Genomic DNA, 18,444 nt, shown 5'->3' on the forward strand with positions numbered 1-18,444 from the left:
CCTGATTTCTCAGTTTGGCCGGGCGGCCAGCTCTAGGAAGAGTTTTTTTTTAGCTCCTTGCTAAGGGTTTAATCCTCTTGAAACCATGAAGGAATCCTCCAGTTGTAGGTTGCTCCAACCATGAAGGAATCCTCCAGTTGTAGGTTGCTCCAACTATGAAGGAATCCTCCAGTTGTAGGTTGCGAGTGTCCCCCATTCCTGTACTTTGTGGTATTTTGTAGTCCTCCAGGACATCATAGGTGAAACGCTTCAATGCAGGTCTTCAATGCAGGTATTCAATGCAGGTCTTCAATGCAGGTCTTCAATGCAGGTATTCAATGCAGGCATTCAATGCAGGTATTCAATGCAGGTATTCAATGCAGGTATTCAATGCAGGTATTCAATGCAGGTATTCAATGCAGGTATTCAAAAGAAAACACACTATACTATACTTTGTTAAAGGTAGGAAAGTCCAATTTCTTAACCGATTTCAACAAAAGGTTTGAAAGTACTAGATCAGAATGGCCAGTAAGTACTAGATCAGAATGGCCAGTAAGTACTAGATCAGAATGGCCAGTAAGTACTAGATCAGAATGGCCAGAAAGTACTAGATCAGAATGGCCAGTACTTGATTAGCTACTCAAAAACAAAAGGTTAGTAATCAAGAAAAATGCGCGTGAAAAAAACACTTAAAACAATCAATTGTAAATGAAATAGCAAACAATCAATTGCAAAAATGATTTCAACAAGAAGAAAACCTGGAGGAAAATGTGACTTGTGTTTATCCAGAAGTACAGTATGCTCTGTACACACCATCAACATACACTGACATATTTTGATGAGGTTTTGTTCAGCGAATTCCATAGTGGTGTACTACGAAGCAAGCTAGATCTGCTCAGGCTTTTATGAAGCTAACCAGCTTCAGTTAGCCTCACATTCCAGGTCAGGCTTCATCCATAACACGATGGTGGATATTGCGTGAAAGAAAAGACATATTGCAAATTCAGCAGGCTATGTTGTAAAATATGCTTTTAGAAGTGCTGCCTTTTAATTTATGACTTATCGTTAATGCCGTCTTTGCTGTGCTTATTAATGCACAAACACCCTTTTCCCCACTCGTATCCTTCCTTCATCTGTGGAACAGATTGTTGTGTTGTATCAATAGACATACAGGCCATAGAAGGGTTTTGGAACCTCTAACCCTGGCAATTTGACTGTTAAACTCATGGGTTGACTAGCAATGAATGCCAGTCATCTATGGATTACGGGGGATTTGGAAAGTATTCAGACCCCTTGACTTTTTCCACATTTTGTTACGTTACAGACTTATTCTATAATGGATTAAATTTTTTTTTTTTTTTCACGCTCATCAATCTACACACAATACTCCATAGTGACATCACAATACCCCATAATGACATCACAATACCCCATAACGACAAAGCAAAAACTGGTTTTTAGAAATGTTTAGAGCATCTGTGGAGAAGTACTGGCCTAACTGTCCACCTACTGGCCTGTAAAGACCACCTACTGGCCTGTAAAGATCACCTACTGGCCTGTAAAGACCACCTACTGGCCTGTAAAGACCACCTACTGGCCTGTAAAGACCACCTACTGGCCTATAAAGACCACCTACTGGCCTAACTGTCCACCTACTGGCCTGTAAAGACAGTTTACAGTTACAGTTTAGTCATTTAGCAGACGCTCTTATCCAGAGCGACTTACAGTAGTGAATGCATACATTTCATTTTCATTTCATGCATTTTTTTTTGTACTGGCCCCCCGTGGGAATCGAACCCACAACCCTGGCGTTGCACACACCATGCTGGCGTTGCAAACACCATGCTCTACCAACTGAGCCACAGGGAAGGCTACGGTTGTTACGTGCCGCCATCAGTTGAGATGTGCTCTTGAATACAGGGTGGGTGTCATGTTTGGCTGATTAAATTGTATTCCATTTTAGTACATTTTAACTTTCAAAATGGCACCACAAAGATGGGTAGAGGTCCAGAGAGAGAGAACATTGACTTGAATAGGAATATGTTTTAAAATTACTGTCAATCCTCTATAGGAAACCTATTGAATTGGCGTTTAAGTTGACATTCGACAGTGGGCGAACCGTTGTGGTAGTAAAGACCACCTACTGGCCTGTAAAGATCACCTGCTGGCCTGTAAAGACCACCTACTGGCCTGTAAAGACCACCTACTGGCCTGTAAAGACCACCTACTGGCCTATAAAGACCACCTAGTGGCTTGTAAAGACCACCTACTGGCCTGTAAAGACCAACTACTGGCCTGTAAAGACCACCTACTGGCCTGTACAGACCACCTACTGGCTTGCAAAGACCACCTACTGGCCTGCAAAGACCACCTACTGGCCTGCAAAGACCACCTACTGGCCTATAAAGACCACCTACTGGCCTGTAAAGACCACCTACTGGCCTGAACAGATCACCTACTGGCCTGTAAAGACCCTCTACTGGCCTGCACAGACCACCTACTGGCCTATAAAGACCATCTACTGGCCTGTAAAGACCACCTACTGGCCTGAACAGATCACCTACTAGTCTATAAAGTCCACCTACTGGCCTGTAAATACCACCTACTGGCCTAACTGTCCACCTACTGGCCTGTAAAGACCACCTACTGGCCTATAAAGACCACCTACTGGCCTATAAAGACCACCTACTGGCCTGTAAATACCACCTACTGGCCTGTAAATACCAACTACTGGCCTGTAAAGACCACCTACTGGCCTGTAAAGACCACCTACTGGCCTATAAAGACCACCTACTGGCCTGTAAAGACCATCTACTGGCCTATAAAGACCACCTACTGGCCTATAAAGACCACCTTCTACTCTGCTATGATCGACAACAACTGAGTAAATCCTAGGACCTTGTTCTCCACCATCAGTCCCCTCCTCTTGTTCCCCACCATCAGTCCCCTCCTCTTGTTCTCCACCATCAGTCCCCTCCTCTTGTTCTCCACCATCAGTCCCCTCCTCTTGTTCTCCACCATCAGTCCCCTCCTCTTGTTCTCCACCATCAGTCCCCTCCTCTTGTTCCCCACCATCAGTCCCCTCCTCTTGTTCCCCACCATCAGCCCCTCCTCTTGTTCCCCACCATCAGTCCCCTCCTCTTGCTCTCCACCATCAGTCCCTTCCTCTTGTTCTCCACCATCAGTCCCCTGCTCTTGTTCTCCACCATCGGTCCCCTCCTCCGGTTCCCCACCATCAGTCCCCTCCTCTTGTTCTCCACCATCGGTCCCCTCCTCTTGTTCCTCACCATCAGTCCCCTCCTCTTGTTCTCCACCATCAGTCCCTTCCTCTTGTTCTCCACCATCAGTCCCCTCCTCTTGTTCCCCACCATCAGTCCCCTCCTCTTGTTCTCCACCATCGGTCCCCACCTCCTTTTGTTCTCCACCATCAGTCCCCTCCTCTTCTTCTCCACCATCAATCCCCTCCTCTTGTTCCCCACCATCAGTCCCCTCCTCTTGTTCCCCACCATCAGTTTCCGCCTCTTGTTCTCCACCATCAGTCCCCTCATCTTGTTCTCCACCATCAGTCCCCTCCTCTTGTTCTCCACCATCAGTCCCCTCCTCTTGTTCTCCACCATCAGTCCCCTCCTCTTGTTCCCCACCATCAGTCCCCTCCTCTTGTTCTCCACCATCAGTCCCCTCCTCTTGTTCTCCACCATCGGTCCCCACCTGTTCTCCACCATCAGTCCCCTCCTCTTGTTCTCCACCATCAGTCCCCTCCTCTTGTTCTCCACCATCAGTCCCCTCCTCTTGTTCCCCACCATCAGTCCCCTCCTCTTGTTCCCCACCATCGGTCCCCTCCTCTTGTTCTCCACCATTGGTCCCCTCCTTTTGTTCTCCACCATCGGTCCCCTCCTCTTGTTCCCCACCATCAGTCCCCACCTCCTTTTGTTCTCCACCATCAGTCCCCTCCACCATCAATCCCCTCCTCTTGTTCTCCACCATCAATCCCCTCCTCTTGTTCTCCACCATCAGTCCCCTCCTCTTGTTCTCCACCATCAGTCCCCTCCTCTTGTTCTCCACCATCAGTCCCCTCCTCTTGTTCCCCACCATCAGTCCCCACCTCCTTTTGTTCTCCACCATCAGTCCCCTCCTCTTGTTCCCCACCATCAGTCCCTCCTCTTGTTCCCCACCATCAGTTTCTTCCTCTTGTTCTCCACCATCAGTCCCTCCTCTTGTTCTCCACCATCAGTCCCCTCCTCTTGTTCTCCACCATCAGTCCCCTCCTCTTGTTCTCCACCATCAGTCCCCTCCTCTTGTTCTCCACCATCAGTCCCCTCCTCTTGTTCCCCACCATCAGTCCCCTCCTCTTGTTCTCCACCATCAGTCCCCTCCTCTTGTTCTCCACCATCAGTCCCCTCCTCTTGTTCCCCACCATCAGTCCCCTCCTCTTGTTCTCCACCATCAGTCTCCTCCTCTTGTTCTCCACCATCAGTCCCCTCCGCTTTTTCTCCACCATCAGTCACCTCCTCTTGTTCTCCACCATCATTCCCCTCCTCTTGTTCCCCACCATCAGTCCCCTCCTCTTGTTCTCCACCATCAGTCCCCTCCTCTTGTTCTCCACCATCAGTCCCCTCCTCTTGTTCTCCACCATCAGTCCCCTCCTCTTGTTCTCCACCATCAGTCCCCTCCTCTTGTTCTCCACCATCATTCCCTTCCTTTTGTTCTCCACCATCAGTCCCCTCCTCTTGTTCTCCACCATCAGTCCCCTCCTCTTGTTCTCCACCATCATTCCCCTCCTCCTGTTCCCCACCATCAGTCCCCACCTCCTTTTGTTCTCCACCATCAGTCCCCACCTCCTTTTGTTCTCCACCATCAGTCCCCTCCTCTTGTTCTCCACCATCAGTCCCCTCCTCTTGTTCTCCACCATCAGTCCCCTCCTCTTGTTCTCCACCATCAGTCCCCTCCTCTTTTTCTCCACCATCAGTCCCATCCTCTTGTTCTCCACCATCAGTCCCCTCCTCTTTTTCTCCACCATCAGTCCCATCCTCTTGTTCCCCACCATCAGTCCCCTGCTCTTGTTCTCCACCATCAGTCCCCTCCTCTTGTTCTCCACCATCAGTCCCTTCCTCCTGTTCCCCACCATCAGTCCCCACCTCCTTTTTTTCTCCACCATCAGTCCCCTCCTCTTGTTCTCCACCATCAGTCCCCTCCTCCTGTTCCCCACCATCAGTCCCCACCTCCTTTTGTTCTCCACCATCAGTCCCCTCCTCTTGTTCTCCACCATCCCAACCCCACAAAAGTCAGCTCACGTCACCCCCATCCTGGCTGATCTACGTCGACTACATGTTCCTCAAAGAATTGACTATGAAATTATCCACCTTGTCAACAAATCCCTAAATGGCATCGGACCCACCTACCTGTCAGACCTACTCTCCCCCTATGAACGAACCTCCACCTACCCTACGTTCAAGCCAAGCTCCTCCATGCCCCCAGGACCTGGCTCTAAACAATGGGGGACCATGCCTTTCCCTCCAACGCACCGCACCTATGGAACTCCTAGATAATCTCAGGGCTGTTCAGACTGTTGGATCTATGAAAGCAGGCCTTAAGACTCATCTCTACCGGATGGCCTAACCTTCCTCCTACACTTTGATCTATTAAAGCAGGCTTTAAGACTCATCTCTACCGGATGGCCTAACCTTCCTCCTACACTTTGATCTATTAAAGCAGGCTTTAAGACTCATCTCTACCGGATGGCCTAACCTTCCTCCTACACTTTGATCTATTAAAGCAGGCTTTAAGACTCATCTCTACCGGATGGCCTAACCTTCCTCCTACACTTTGATATATTAAAGTGGCCTAACCTTCCTCCAACACTTTGATCTATTAAAGTGGCCTAACCTTTCTCCTACACTTTGATTGTTGCTCTTATGATATGGTTACATATATTTGTTTAGATTGTTAAACTATTTTATTTATTTTATTTATTCATTTTTTTTATTTATTTATTTTGCACTTTGAGATAACTATTGTATAATGAAAAGCGCTTTTTAAATGTAATAAATTGTAATTTTGCTAAAACAAAATTCCCCAGACCTCAAAGGGAGGCGTGACAACAACGTGATTTTAGTTATGGCTTCGCGAGACACACCCTCTGGTGTTGATCCTCCCACTGTCAGACAAACTCTTAGTATGCAGTTACCCATGTTGTTTCTCCGTAGTAACGGCCTGTGTTCTTTCTCCTAGGCTCCTCCCCCGACATGTCCCCTGGTGACTATGACAACCTGGGGGGTCGCGGAGACACGGAGAGTGGGTTCGTCACGCTGGCCAGCACAGAGAGCAACTTCCTGTTGACCTCTGAACTCTACGACCACAGTCTGGGGCGACGCCAAGACAACCCAGACATTTACCACAACAGTCTGGGTCGGCAAGGCAACGGAGAGGTTTATAACAACAGTCTGGGTCGGCATGGTAACCGAGAGGTTTATAACAACAGTCTGGGTTGTCATGGCAACGGAGAGACGTACGATAACAGTCTGGGTTGTGATGGCAACGGAGGGACGTACAACAACAGACTGGGTCTTCATGGCCGCGTGGTGAAGAGCAGTGAGCTGTACAACACTAGTCACTATAGAGACAGTCTTTACCAAACCAGCCTGGATCGCTATGGTAACCCTGAACAGCATGAGAGAAACCCGGGTTATCATGGGAACGATGCCAGTGTAGATTGCTACGGGAAGGAGGCCACTGTGGGTTACTATGGCAACGAGGGCAGTCTGGGTGGGAAGTGCTACAAAGAGTGGTTGGACAGTGACAGCAACTGACAGCTACTAACACTGACCGCTATTGACGGTGACAGCGACTGACAGATACTGACAGATACTGACAGCTACTGACAGATACTGACATTGACAACAACTGACAGCTACTGACAGATACCGACAGATACTGACAGCTACTGACAACTACTGACAGCTACTGACATTGACAACTACTGACAGCCACTGACAGCTACTGACAACTACTGACAGATACTGACAGCTACTGACAACTACTGACAGCTACTGACAGCTACTGACAGCTACTGACAGCTACTGACAGATACTGACAAATACTGACAGCTACTGACAGCTACTGACAGCTACTGACAGATACTGACAGCTACTGACAACTACTGACAACTACTGACAGCTACTGACATTGACAACTACTGACAGCTACTGACAGATACTGACACTGACAGCTACTGACAACGACTGACAACGACTGACAGCTACTGACAGATACTGACAGCTACTGACAGCTACTGACAATTGCTGACAGCTACTGACATCTACTGACAGCGACTGACAGATACTGACAACTACTGACAGCTACTGACAACGACTGACAGCTACTGACAGATACTGACAACTACTGACAGCTACTGACAATTGCTGACAGCTACTGACATCTACTGACAGCGACTGACAGATACTGACAACTACTGACAGCTACTGACAACTACTGACAGATACTGACAGCTACTGACAGATACTGACAGATACTGACAGCTACTGACAGATACTGACAGATACTGACAGTGACAGCGACTGACTGTCTGTGTGTGTGCATGGCCCTGTTATGCTGCCCTCCCCTGAGGGGTCACTGTCAGGTCATGAACCTTGACCCCAGCTGTGCCTGAGACACCAAAGCCTGGTCCTGTCCTCTTCTGTCTCGTCCTCCTCCTGTTCAGATCTTGTCCCATTCTTCCCTTGCTGCCTGACCACAACATGACAACACCATGATAGGCATGATAGGCATGATAGGCATGATAGGCATGATAGGCCCGATTCAGACCCCTTCAATTCGCACTTCTCACTAGTTGGTATTCAGACTAACCTTGTGCAGGTGCGTAACGAGCTTTGCACGCATGGTTCCCTTGCGCACGCTGAATACATTTAATACAACTGCTGAAATCCCTCCCATTTGCTGGCCAACAGATTTACTCGTGGAGTTTTCATTAAATAGGGTTGTCAGTACTTTTATCTAAAGCCATCCCTTTAAATTTGGTGTACCTTTAATTCTCTACAGACTCTAATACATGGAGAGAACGGGTCAGAATATTAGGGATTACTGAAATACATGCAAAATACACTCTGATCTTGTTTATTATTTAGGGATAGGAAAGTTTTTATAAATAATAAATATATAAACAGCATTGGAGAGCCTTTATGCACAAAATATATGGTTTGATTTTATCGTGAAAGTTGCCATAGGGGTGGCAGGTAGCCTAGTGGTTAGAGTTGGACTAGTAACTGAAAGGTTGCAAGATCAAATCCCAGAGCTGACAAGGTTAAAAACATCTGTCGTTCTGCCCCTGAACAAGGAAGTTAACCCACTGTTCTTAGGCCGTCATTGAAAATAAGAATTTGTTCTTAACTGACTTGCCTAGTTAAATAAAGGTAAAATATTTTTTTTTTAAATATTCAATTGTTCAATCTATGAAATATTGGAAGGTGAGAATAGTGTTCAATAGGGGTTGACCAGTAGTCCTATGAATCTACCCTGATAATCTACCCTGAAATCTACCCTGAAACCTACCCTGATCGCCCTCCCTAATAATCTACCCTGATTAGCTACCCTGATTAACTACCCTGATAATCTACCCTGATAATCTCCCTTGATAATCTACCCTGATAATCCACCCTGATAATCTCCCCTGATAATCTACCCTGATGATCTACCCTGATAATCTACCCAGATAATCTACCCTAATAATCTACCCTAATGATCTACCCTGATTATCTACCCTGATAATCCACCCTGATAATCTACCCTGATTATCTACCCTGATTTACTACCCTGATAATCTACCCTGATAATATACCCTGAAAATCTACCCTGAAAATATACCCTGATTATCCTCCCTAATCATGGAACTGTGATGACAACAGTCCAGTCGTCGTGAACCTTGCTCCAGGCTTCAGGTTTAAACTGCTACGTGTGGTCTGAGTTCCATAGGGATTCCAACCTGCCCCAAATTATTTCCCAATTTGTAATAGGTTAGCCTAATATGATCCACTATTGCTAGCGATCCTCATGAACAACCATACGAACGTGACAGAGGAAAGAAAGGTCAACTAACAATGCAACGGAATGATGCAAAATGTAAGGAAACTAACACTAAACGTACATTTATAAATTGTTGAGTGTGAAAAACCCAGCAGCGTTGCAGTTCTTGACACAAACTAGTGTGCCTGGCACCTACCACCATACCCCGTTCAAAGGCACTTATATCTTTTGTCTTGCCAATTCATCCTCTGAATGGCACACACACACAATCCATGTCTCAATTGTCTCAAGGCTTAAAAATCCTTCTTCTTTAACCCGTCTCCTCCTCTTCATCTACACTGATTGAAGTGGATTTAACAGGTGACATCAGACTATTATCCTTTCAGTTTCATTCACCTACTTCAAAAAGCCTAAAAAATATATCGTTTTTGTTATAGAAAAAATATTTCACAGCAATTCAGATGGTACAATGATTCCCTACAGCGGGGTTGTTCAGCTATACTCTTACAGGGGCTGATGTAATAAAAGGTTCATTGCAGGGGGTCTGACATTTAACACATGCAATTATTCTTTCGGGAAGAACTGTTTTAAAAAAGCAACGCACACATACCAATAAAGCACTTAAAATTAAATGTTGCTAAACGTAATTAGGAAATAAGTTGCAGCGCAACCAAATTTGTAATCTTCTAACGAGTCCTTGCGAGCATCAGAGAGGGAAACAGAAAGCAAATCCGTGTTCCTGAGAGTCGTAGCTTTCAGAGACGGAGTCATTGTTGCTTAAACCGTTCAAACACTAAACACGAATTCACCGTGCTATGGACAGCCAACGTAGTGTTTGTCATTTTGGCACTGAACGTCAGATTTAGTTCGGGGATTTTTTTGCAGATCTTGTATTAATGTTCATGATTGATCAAAGAGCCAGTCTAAATTAATAAACGGTCCGGATCTGGCCCGCGGGACGCCAGTTGCATTTCCCTGCCCGACACTATTCATTCATTGTTTTTGTCACATACAATTTAATTGAGATTAGACTGTAGAATTTTAGCAAGCAGGAAATGATTTCTAAATTGGCCACTCCCCCAGTCTGTCACTGTTCACTGTGGCGAGATGACCACGCCTCTTAGTGATGCCGATGGAGGAGAGGGAAGGTGCAGTTTTCCCATCTTGACAAAAACAAGTCTTTCGTTGTCAAATACAGTCTGCATTTTAAATTATAATTTTTGTATATGTTATGAAACTCTGTCATTCCGCTACTACTGCAGATACCTGTATATTATGGACATTTTCTGAAATTACAATGCAAATATGTTACATGTAACTCCTTCAAAGTGTGTGTGTGTACTACCTAAATAAAAGCATCTGCACTCAGTCTCTTTCCTCAGAAGGTTTTTATGCTCCAGGTTTTGTAATGACCACTGACCTGGCCCTGTCTCCATGGTGATGATATCAGTTTAATGTAGAGTGTAATGACTAGTTAACCTCTGACCTGGCCCTGTCTCCATGGTGATGATGATGATATCAGTTTAATGTAGTTTAATGACCAGTTAATATATACCTGTGGTAGGGCACCTTTATATACCTGTGGTAGGGCACCGTTATATACCTGTGGTAGGGCACCTTTATATACCTGTGGTAGGGCACCTTTATATACCTGTGGTAGGGCACCGTTATATACCTGTGGTAGGGCACCGTTATATACCTGTGGTAGGGCAGCGTTATATACCTGTGGTAGGGCACCGTTATATACCTGTGGTAGGGCACCTTTATATACCTGTGGTAGGGCACCTTTATATACCTGTGGTAGGGCACCGTTATATACCTGTGGTAGGGCACCTTTATATACCTGTGGTAGGGCACCTTTATATACCTGTGGTAGGGCACCTTTATATACCTGTGGTAGGGCAGCATTATATACCTGTGGTAGGGCACCGTTATATACCTGTGGTAGGGCACCTTTATATACCTGTGGTAGGGCACCTTTATATACCTGTGGTAGGGCAGCATTATATACCTGTGGTAGGGCACCTTTATATACCTGTGGTAGGGCAGCATTATATACCTGTGGTAGGGCACCTTTATATACCTGTGGTAGGGCACCTTTATATACCTGTGGTAGGGCAGCGTTATATACCTGTGGTAGGGCAGCATTATATACCTGTGGTAGGGCACCTTTATATACCTGTGGTAGGGCACCTTTATATACCTGTGGTAGGGCACCTTTATATACCTGTGGTAGGGCACCGTTATATACCTGTGGTAGGGCACCTTTATATACCTGTGGTAGGGCACCTTTATATACCTGTGGTAGGGCAGCATTATATACCTGTGGTAGGGCAGCATTATATACCTGTGGTAGGGCAGCATTATATACCTGTGGTAGGGCACCTTTATATACCTGTGGTAGGGCAGCGTTATATACCTGTGGTAGGGCAGCGTTATATACCTGTGGTAGGGCAGCATTATATACCTGTGGTAGGGCAGCGTTATATACCTGTGGTAGGGCAGCATTATATACCTGTGGTAGGGCAGCATTATATACCTGTGGTAGGGCAGCATTATATACCTGTGGTAGGGCACCGTTATATACCTGTGGTAGGGCAGCGTTATATACCTGTGGTAGGGCAGCGTTATATACCTGTGGTAGGGCAGCATTATATACCTGTGGTAGGGCAGCGTTATATACCTGTGGTAGGGCAGCATTATATACCTGTGGTAGGGCAGCGTTATATACCTGTGGTAGGGCAGCATTATATACCTGTGGTAGGGCAGCGTTATATACCTGTGGTAGGGCAGCGTTATATACCTGTGGTAGGGCACCTTTATATACCTGTGGTAGGGCACCTTTATATACCTGTGGTAGGGCAGCATTATATACCTGTGGTAGGGCACCTTTATATACCTGTGGTAGGGCACCTTTATATACCTGTGGTAGGGCAGCATTATATACCTGTGGTAGGGCACCTTTATATACCTGTGGTAGGGCACCTTTATATACCTGTGGTAGGGCAGCATTATATACCTGTGGTAGGGCACCTTTATATACCTGTGGTAGGGCACCTTTATATACCTGTGGTAGGGCAGCATTATGTACCTGTGGTAGGGCAGCGTTATATACCTGTGGTAGACAGGGCTACGGCCCCAGTGGCGACAGGTAGTCTTACTGGGGTACGACACAATGAAAAATAAATGACAGACAAAAGACTTCACAATTTACATACATTTAAAAACAACACACAACCAGTAGGTCACATGGGGAGATGCGTTGTGCCGTGAGGTGTTGCTTTATTTGTTTGTTTGAAACCAGGTTTGCTGTTCGTTTGCGCTCTATAAGATGGGAGTCCAATGCACTCATGGCTCTGTATTATACTGTACATTTCCTCAAGATGTGCCGCTCTATTCTGGGCCAGATGCAGCTTAACTTGTTTTTTTTATGCAGCACTTGACCACATGACTGGACAATAATCAAGATAAGACAAACCTAAGCCCGATAAAACAAACCTAAGCCTGATAAGACAAACCTAAGCCTGATAAAACAAACCTAAGCCTGATAAGACAAACCTAAGCCCGATAAAACAAACCTAAGCCCGATAAGACAAACCTAAGCCTGATAAGACAAACCTAAGCCTGATAAGACAAACCTAAGCCTGATAAGACAAACCTAAGCCTGATAAGACAAACCTAAGCCTGATAAGACAAACCCGAGCCACTTAGTTAGCACTTTTGCCTTATGGCAAGGAGCTCCATCATGCTGGAAAAGGCATTGTTCATCACCAAACTGTTCCTGGATGGTTGGGAGAAGTTGCTCTCGGAGGATGTGTTGGTACCATTCTTAAGTCTTTATTGAAGAATCATCTCTTCAGTAGGTCCTAAGATTGAGTGTAGTAGCCTGGCCCAGCACTGTGAAGGTGAACGGAAAGGCACTGGAGCGACGAACCGCCTCTCAAATCAAATCAAATCAAATGTATTTATAAAGCCCTTCTTACATCAGCTGATATCTCAAAGTGCTGTACAGAAACCCAGCCTAAAACCCCAAACAGCAAGCAATGCAGGTTTAGAAGCACGGTGGCTAGGAAAAACTCCCTAGAAAGGCCAAAACCTAGGAAGAAACCTAGAGAGGAACCAGGCTATGAGGGGTGGCCAGTCCTCTTCTGGCTGTGCCGGGTGGAGATTATAACAGAACATGGCCAGATGTTAAAATGTTCATAGATGACCACCTTACTCCTGAGGTGCTGACCTGTTGCACCCTCTACAACTACTGTGATTATTATTATTTGACCATGCTGGTCATCTATGAACATTTGAACATCTTGGCCATGTTCTGTTATAATCTCCACCCGGCACAGCCAGAAGAGGACTGGCTACCCCTCAGAGCCTGGTTCCTCTCGAGGTTCCTGCCTTTCTAGGGAGGTTTCTGTATAGCACTTTGTGACATCGGCTGATGTAAAAAAAAGGCTTTATAAATACATTTGACTGATTGATTGTTGGTTAGGAGCCCGTAAAACGGCAGCCATCCCCTCCGTTGCCATTGTGGTATGTGCTCCAGAGCGCTCAGGAAGGTCCACCTTCCAACAGGACTATGACCCTAAGCATACAGCCAAGACAACGCAGGAGTGGCTTCTGGACAAGACTCTGAATGTCCTTGAGTGGCTCAGCCAGAGTCCGGACTTGAATCCGATCGAACATCTCTGGAGAGACCTGAAAGTAGCTGTGCAGCGATGCTCCCCATCCAACCTGACAGAGCTTGAGAGGATCTGTAGAGAAAAATGGGAGAAACTCCCCAAATACATGTGTGCCAAGCTTGTAGCGTCATACCCAAGAAGACTCGATGCTGTAATTGCTGCCAAAGGTGCTTCAACAAAGTACTGAGTAAAGGCTCTGAATACTTATGTAAATGCAATATTTTATATGTACAGACATTTCTAAAAACCTGTTTTTTATTCTTTGTCGTTATGGGGCATTGTGATGTCATTATGGGGTATTGTGATGTCATTATGGGGTATTGTGATGTCATTATGGGGTATTGTGATGTCATTATGGGTTATTGTATGTAGATTGATGAGGGGGAAAAAATTACTTAATACATTTTCGAAAAAGGCTGTAATGTAACAAAATGTGGAGAAAGTCAGAGGGTCTGAATAGTTTCCAAATGCACTGAACATGTTTTGAACATGACAGTTTACAATCTAAGATAACACCAAGTAAATTACTCTCCTTCAACTTGCTCAACAGCCACAATATTCATTACCAAATTCAATTGCGGTCTAAGGCTTAGAGAATGGTTAGCACCACATAAAACGCTCTAAAACAGTAGAGATGTTCAGGACCAGTTTTTTACCGGCCACCCATTCCTATGGGACTCCCAATCTCGGCCGGATGTAATACAGCCTAGATTCAAACCAGGGACTGTAGTGACACCTCTAGTGTTGAGATGCAGTCCCTCAGACCAGCTGCACCACTAGGGAGCCCTCTAGTGTTGAGATGCAGTCCCTCAGACCTGCTGCACCACCAGGGAGCCCTCTAGTGTTGAGATGCAGTCCCTCAGACCGCTGCACCACCAGGGAGCCCTCTAGTGTTGAGATGCAGTCCCTCAGACCACTGCAACCCTAGGGAGCCCTCTAGTGTTGAGATGCAGTCCCTCAGACCGCTGCACAACCAGGGAGCCCTCTAGTGTTGAGATGCAGTCCCTCAGACCGCTGCACCACCAGGGAGCCCTCTAGTGTTGAGATGCAGTCCCTCAGACCGCTGCACCACTAGGGAGCCCTCTAGTGTTGAAATGCAGTCCCTAAGACCGCTGCACCACCAGGGAGCCCTCTAGTGTTGAGATGCAGTCCCTCAGACCGCTGCACCCCTAGGGAGCCCTCTAGTGTTGAGATGCAGTCCCTCAGACCTGCTGCACCACCAGGGAGCCCTCTAGTTTTGAGATGCAGTCCCTCAGACCGCTGCACCACCAGGGAGCCCTCTAGTGTTGAGATGCAGTCCCTCAGACCGCTGCACCACCAGGGAGCCCTCTAGTGTTGAGATGCAGTCCCTCAGACTGCTGCACCACCAGGGAGCCCTCTAGTGTTGAGATGCAGTCCCTCAGACCGCTGCACCACCAGGGGAGCTCTCTAGTGTTGAGATGCAGTCCCTCAGACCGCTGCACCACCAGGGAGCCCTCTAGTGTTGAGATGCAGTCGCTCAGACTGCTGCACTACCAGGGAGCCCTCTAGTGTTGAGATGCAGTCCCTCAGACCGCTGCACCACTAGGGAGCCCTCTAGTGTTGAGATGCAGTCCCTCAGACCACTGCACCCCTAGGGAGCCCTCTAGTGTTGAGATGCAGTCCCTCAGACCGCTGCACCACCAGAGAGCCCTCTAGTGTTGAGATGCAGTCCCTCAGACCTGCTGCACCACCAGGGAGCCCTTTAGTGTTGAGATGCAGTCCCTCAGACCTGCTGCACCACCAGGGAGCCCTCTAGTGTTGAGATGCAGTCGCTCAGACCGCTGCACAACCAGGGAGCACTCTAGTGTTGAGATGCAGTCCCTCAGACCGCTGCACCACCAGGGAGCCCTCTAGTGTTGAGATGCAGTCGCTCAGACTGCTGCACCACCAGGGAGCCCTCTAGTGTTGAGATGCAGTCCCTCAGACCGCTGCACCACTAGGGAGCCCTCTAGTGTTTGAGATGCAGTCCCCTCAGACCACTGCACCCCTAGGGAGCCCTCTAGTGTTGAGATGCAGTCCCTCAGACCGCTGCACCACCAGGGAGCCCTCTAGTGTTGAGATGCAGTCCCTCAGACCTGCTGCACCACCAGGGAGCCCTCTAGTGTTGAGATGCAGTCGCTCAGACTGCTGCACCACCAGGGAGCCCTCTAGTGTTGAGATGCAGTCCCTCAGACCGCTGCACCACTAGGGAGCCCTCTAGTGTTGAGATGCAGTCCCTCAGACCACTGCACCCCTAGGGAGCCCTCTAGTGTTGAGATGCAGTCCCTCAGACCGCTGCACCACTAGGGAGCCCTCTAGTGTTGAGATGCAGTCCCTCAGACCGCTGCACCACCAGGGAGCCCTCTAGTGTTGAGATGCAGTCCCTCAGACCACTGCACCCCTAGGGAGCCCTCTAGTGTTGAGATGCAGTCCCTCAGACCGCTGCACCACCAGGGAGCCCTCTAGTGTTGAGATGCAGTCCCTCAGACTCTGCGCACCACCAGGGAGCCCTCTAGTGTTGAGATGCAGTCGCTCAGACTGCTGCACCACCAGGGAGCCCTCTAGTGTTGAGATGCAGTCCCTCAGACCGCTGCACCACTAGGGAGCCCTCTAGTGTTGAGATGCAGTCCCTCAGACACTGCACCCCTAGGGAGCCCTCTAGTGTTGAGATGCAGTCCCTCAGACCGCTGCACCACTAGGGAGCCCTCTAGTGTTGAGATGCAGTCCCTCAGACCGCTGCACCACCAGGGAGCCCTCTAGTGTTGAGATGCAGTCCCTCAGACCGCTGCACCACCAGGGAGCCCTCTAGTGTTGAGATGCAGTCCCTCAGACCTGCTGCACCACCAGGGAGCCCTCTAGTGTTGATATGCAGTCCCTCAGACCTGCTGCACCACAGGGAGCCCTCTAGTGTTGAGATGCAGTCCCTCAGACCGCTGCACCACCAGGGAGCCCTCTAGTGTTGAGATGCAGTCCCTCAGACCGCTGCACCACCAGGGAGCCCTCTAGTGTTGAGATGCAGTCCCTCAGACCTGCTTCACCACCAGGGAGCCCTCTAGTGTTGAGATGCAGTCCCTCAGACCTGCTGCACCACCAGGGAGCCCTCTAGTGTTGAGATGCAGTCGCTCAGACTGCTGCACCACCAGGGAGCCCTCTAGTGTTGAGATGCAGTCCCTCAGACCGCTGCACCACCAGGGAGCCCTCTAGTGTTGAGATGCAGTCCCTCAGACCTGCTGCACCACCAGGGAGCCCTCTAGTGTTGATATGCAGTCCTTATTATGTGACTTATTAAGGAAATGTGTACTCCTGAACATATTTAGGCCATAACAAAGGGGTTGAATACTTATTGACTCATGACATTTCAGCTTTTCATTTTTTATTCATATGTAAACATTTGGAAAAACATAATTTCACTTTGACATTACGGGGTAAATGTGGAGGCAAGTGACACAATAATTACAGGCTGTAACGCAACAACATTTGGTCAAGTCAAGAGCTGAGAATACTTTCTGAAGGCACTGTATCATCAGATTATACCACAGATGGAAGGATCCTGACACCAACACCATCCTGACACCAACGCCGTCCTGACACCAACACCGTCCTGACACCAACCACCAGCTTCATTGTCTGGAAAGTGTTGCTACAGCATATTACAACACTGCACTCATCTCTCACACACACAGACAGACACTACCTGACGGACGCTACCTGACAGACGCTACCTGACGGACGCTACCTGACGGACGCTACCTGACGGACGCTACCTGACGGTGAGATGCATGCGTGTGGACAGCAGGCGTTGCAGGTGTGTGTGGAGTTTGAGTGCGTGTGTGTGTGAGAGGGCGTGTGTGTGTGAGCGATAGGTGAGCCTGTAACAGTAGCTGGTGTGTGTTACGTCAGGGTGTGTGTAGGTGTCTACGAGCGTAACGTTCTCTACCGTCTCTCTACTGGCCTCTCTGACGACAGCATGAAACTCTGCCTCCTGCCAGTCTGGCCCCGCCCAGAAGCTGATGTCATAAACAAATCTCTGTGGAAACAGGGAGAAGGGACGGAACGGTTGCTCCGGCAACGGGCGGAACAGGAAGTGGTTGAGGAAGCGTGGGTCAGGTGACCAAAGCAGGCGCCAGTCAGGTAGGGAGTAGACCAGTGACGCCAGGAGGTCAAGGTTCAGACACACACTGACGCCATCGGTGAGGTCATCAGCCCACAGCCGGCCTAGCCGGCCCATTGGCTCGGCCGCCAGCCACAGAGACCCCTGCTCCTCAGCCAGGGAAAGCCCGTAGCGGGTCAGCAGACGCTCCAGACTCCGTCCCAGGTCAGGGACTGACTGAGAGGCTTTGGGCCATGCTCCCCAGAGGAGGAGCTGGTGGAAGGCAGGAGGGGACCAGGGACTGATGTGAACTCTCTGAAAGACTAGGCCGCTCACGCCATGCAGAACCTCCTCTCTCTCTCTGCGTTCTCTCTCCCGTCTCAGGATCTCCGTCTGAGGCAGTAGAGAAGGACGCAGCACGTATCCCGCAACACCTACACACTCCTCTCCCTCACCTACACACTCCTCTCCCTCACCTACACACTCCTCTCCCTCACCTACACACTCCTCTCCCTCACCTACACACTCCCCTCCCTCACACTCCTCTCCCTCACCTGCACACTCCTCTCCCTCACCTACACACTCCTCTCCCTCACCTACACACTCCTCTCCCTCACCTACACACTCCTCTCCCTCACCTACACACTCCTCTCCCTCACC

General features: G+C 48.3%; 2 protein-coding genes across 2 annotated transcripts in view; one reads left to right on the forward strand and one right to left on the reverse strand.

Moving 5' to 3' along the window:
* Positions 1–6,984, forward strand: part of layna (layilin a) — a 35,553-nt gene extending 28,569 nt beyond the window's left edge. Inside the window, exon 9 of the mRNA XM_029770429.1 lies at positions 6,208–6,984. Within this exon, the coding sequence (XP_029626289.1) occupies positions 6,208–6,785 (578 nt within the window). The 3' untranslated portion in view covers positions 6,786–6,984. The remainder of the gene's footprint in view (positions 1–6,207) is intronic.
* Positions 6,985–17,050: 10,066 nt separating this feature from the next.
* On the reverse strand, positions 17,051–18,333 carry fdxacb1 (ferredoxin-fold anticodon binding domain containing 1; the record flags this gene model as incomplete). Its single annotated transcript, XM_029766756.1, has 1 exon — positions 17,051–18,333. A coding segment is annotated over one exon (879 nt), but the record flags the coding sequence as incomplete, so codon positions are not given.
* Positions 18,334–18,444: the final 111 nt, after the last annotated feature.

Source organism: Salmo trutta, chromosome 12, assembly GCF_901001165.1.
Source record: "Salmo trutta chromosome 12, fSalTru1.1, whole genome shotgun sequence".
NCBI classification, from domain to species: domain Eukaryota; kingdom Metazoa; phylum Chordata; class Actinopteri; order Salmoniformes; family Salmonidae; genus Salmo; species Salmo trutta.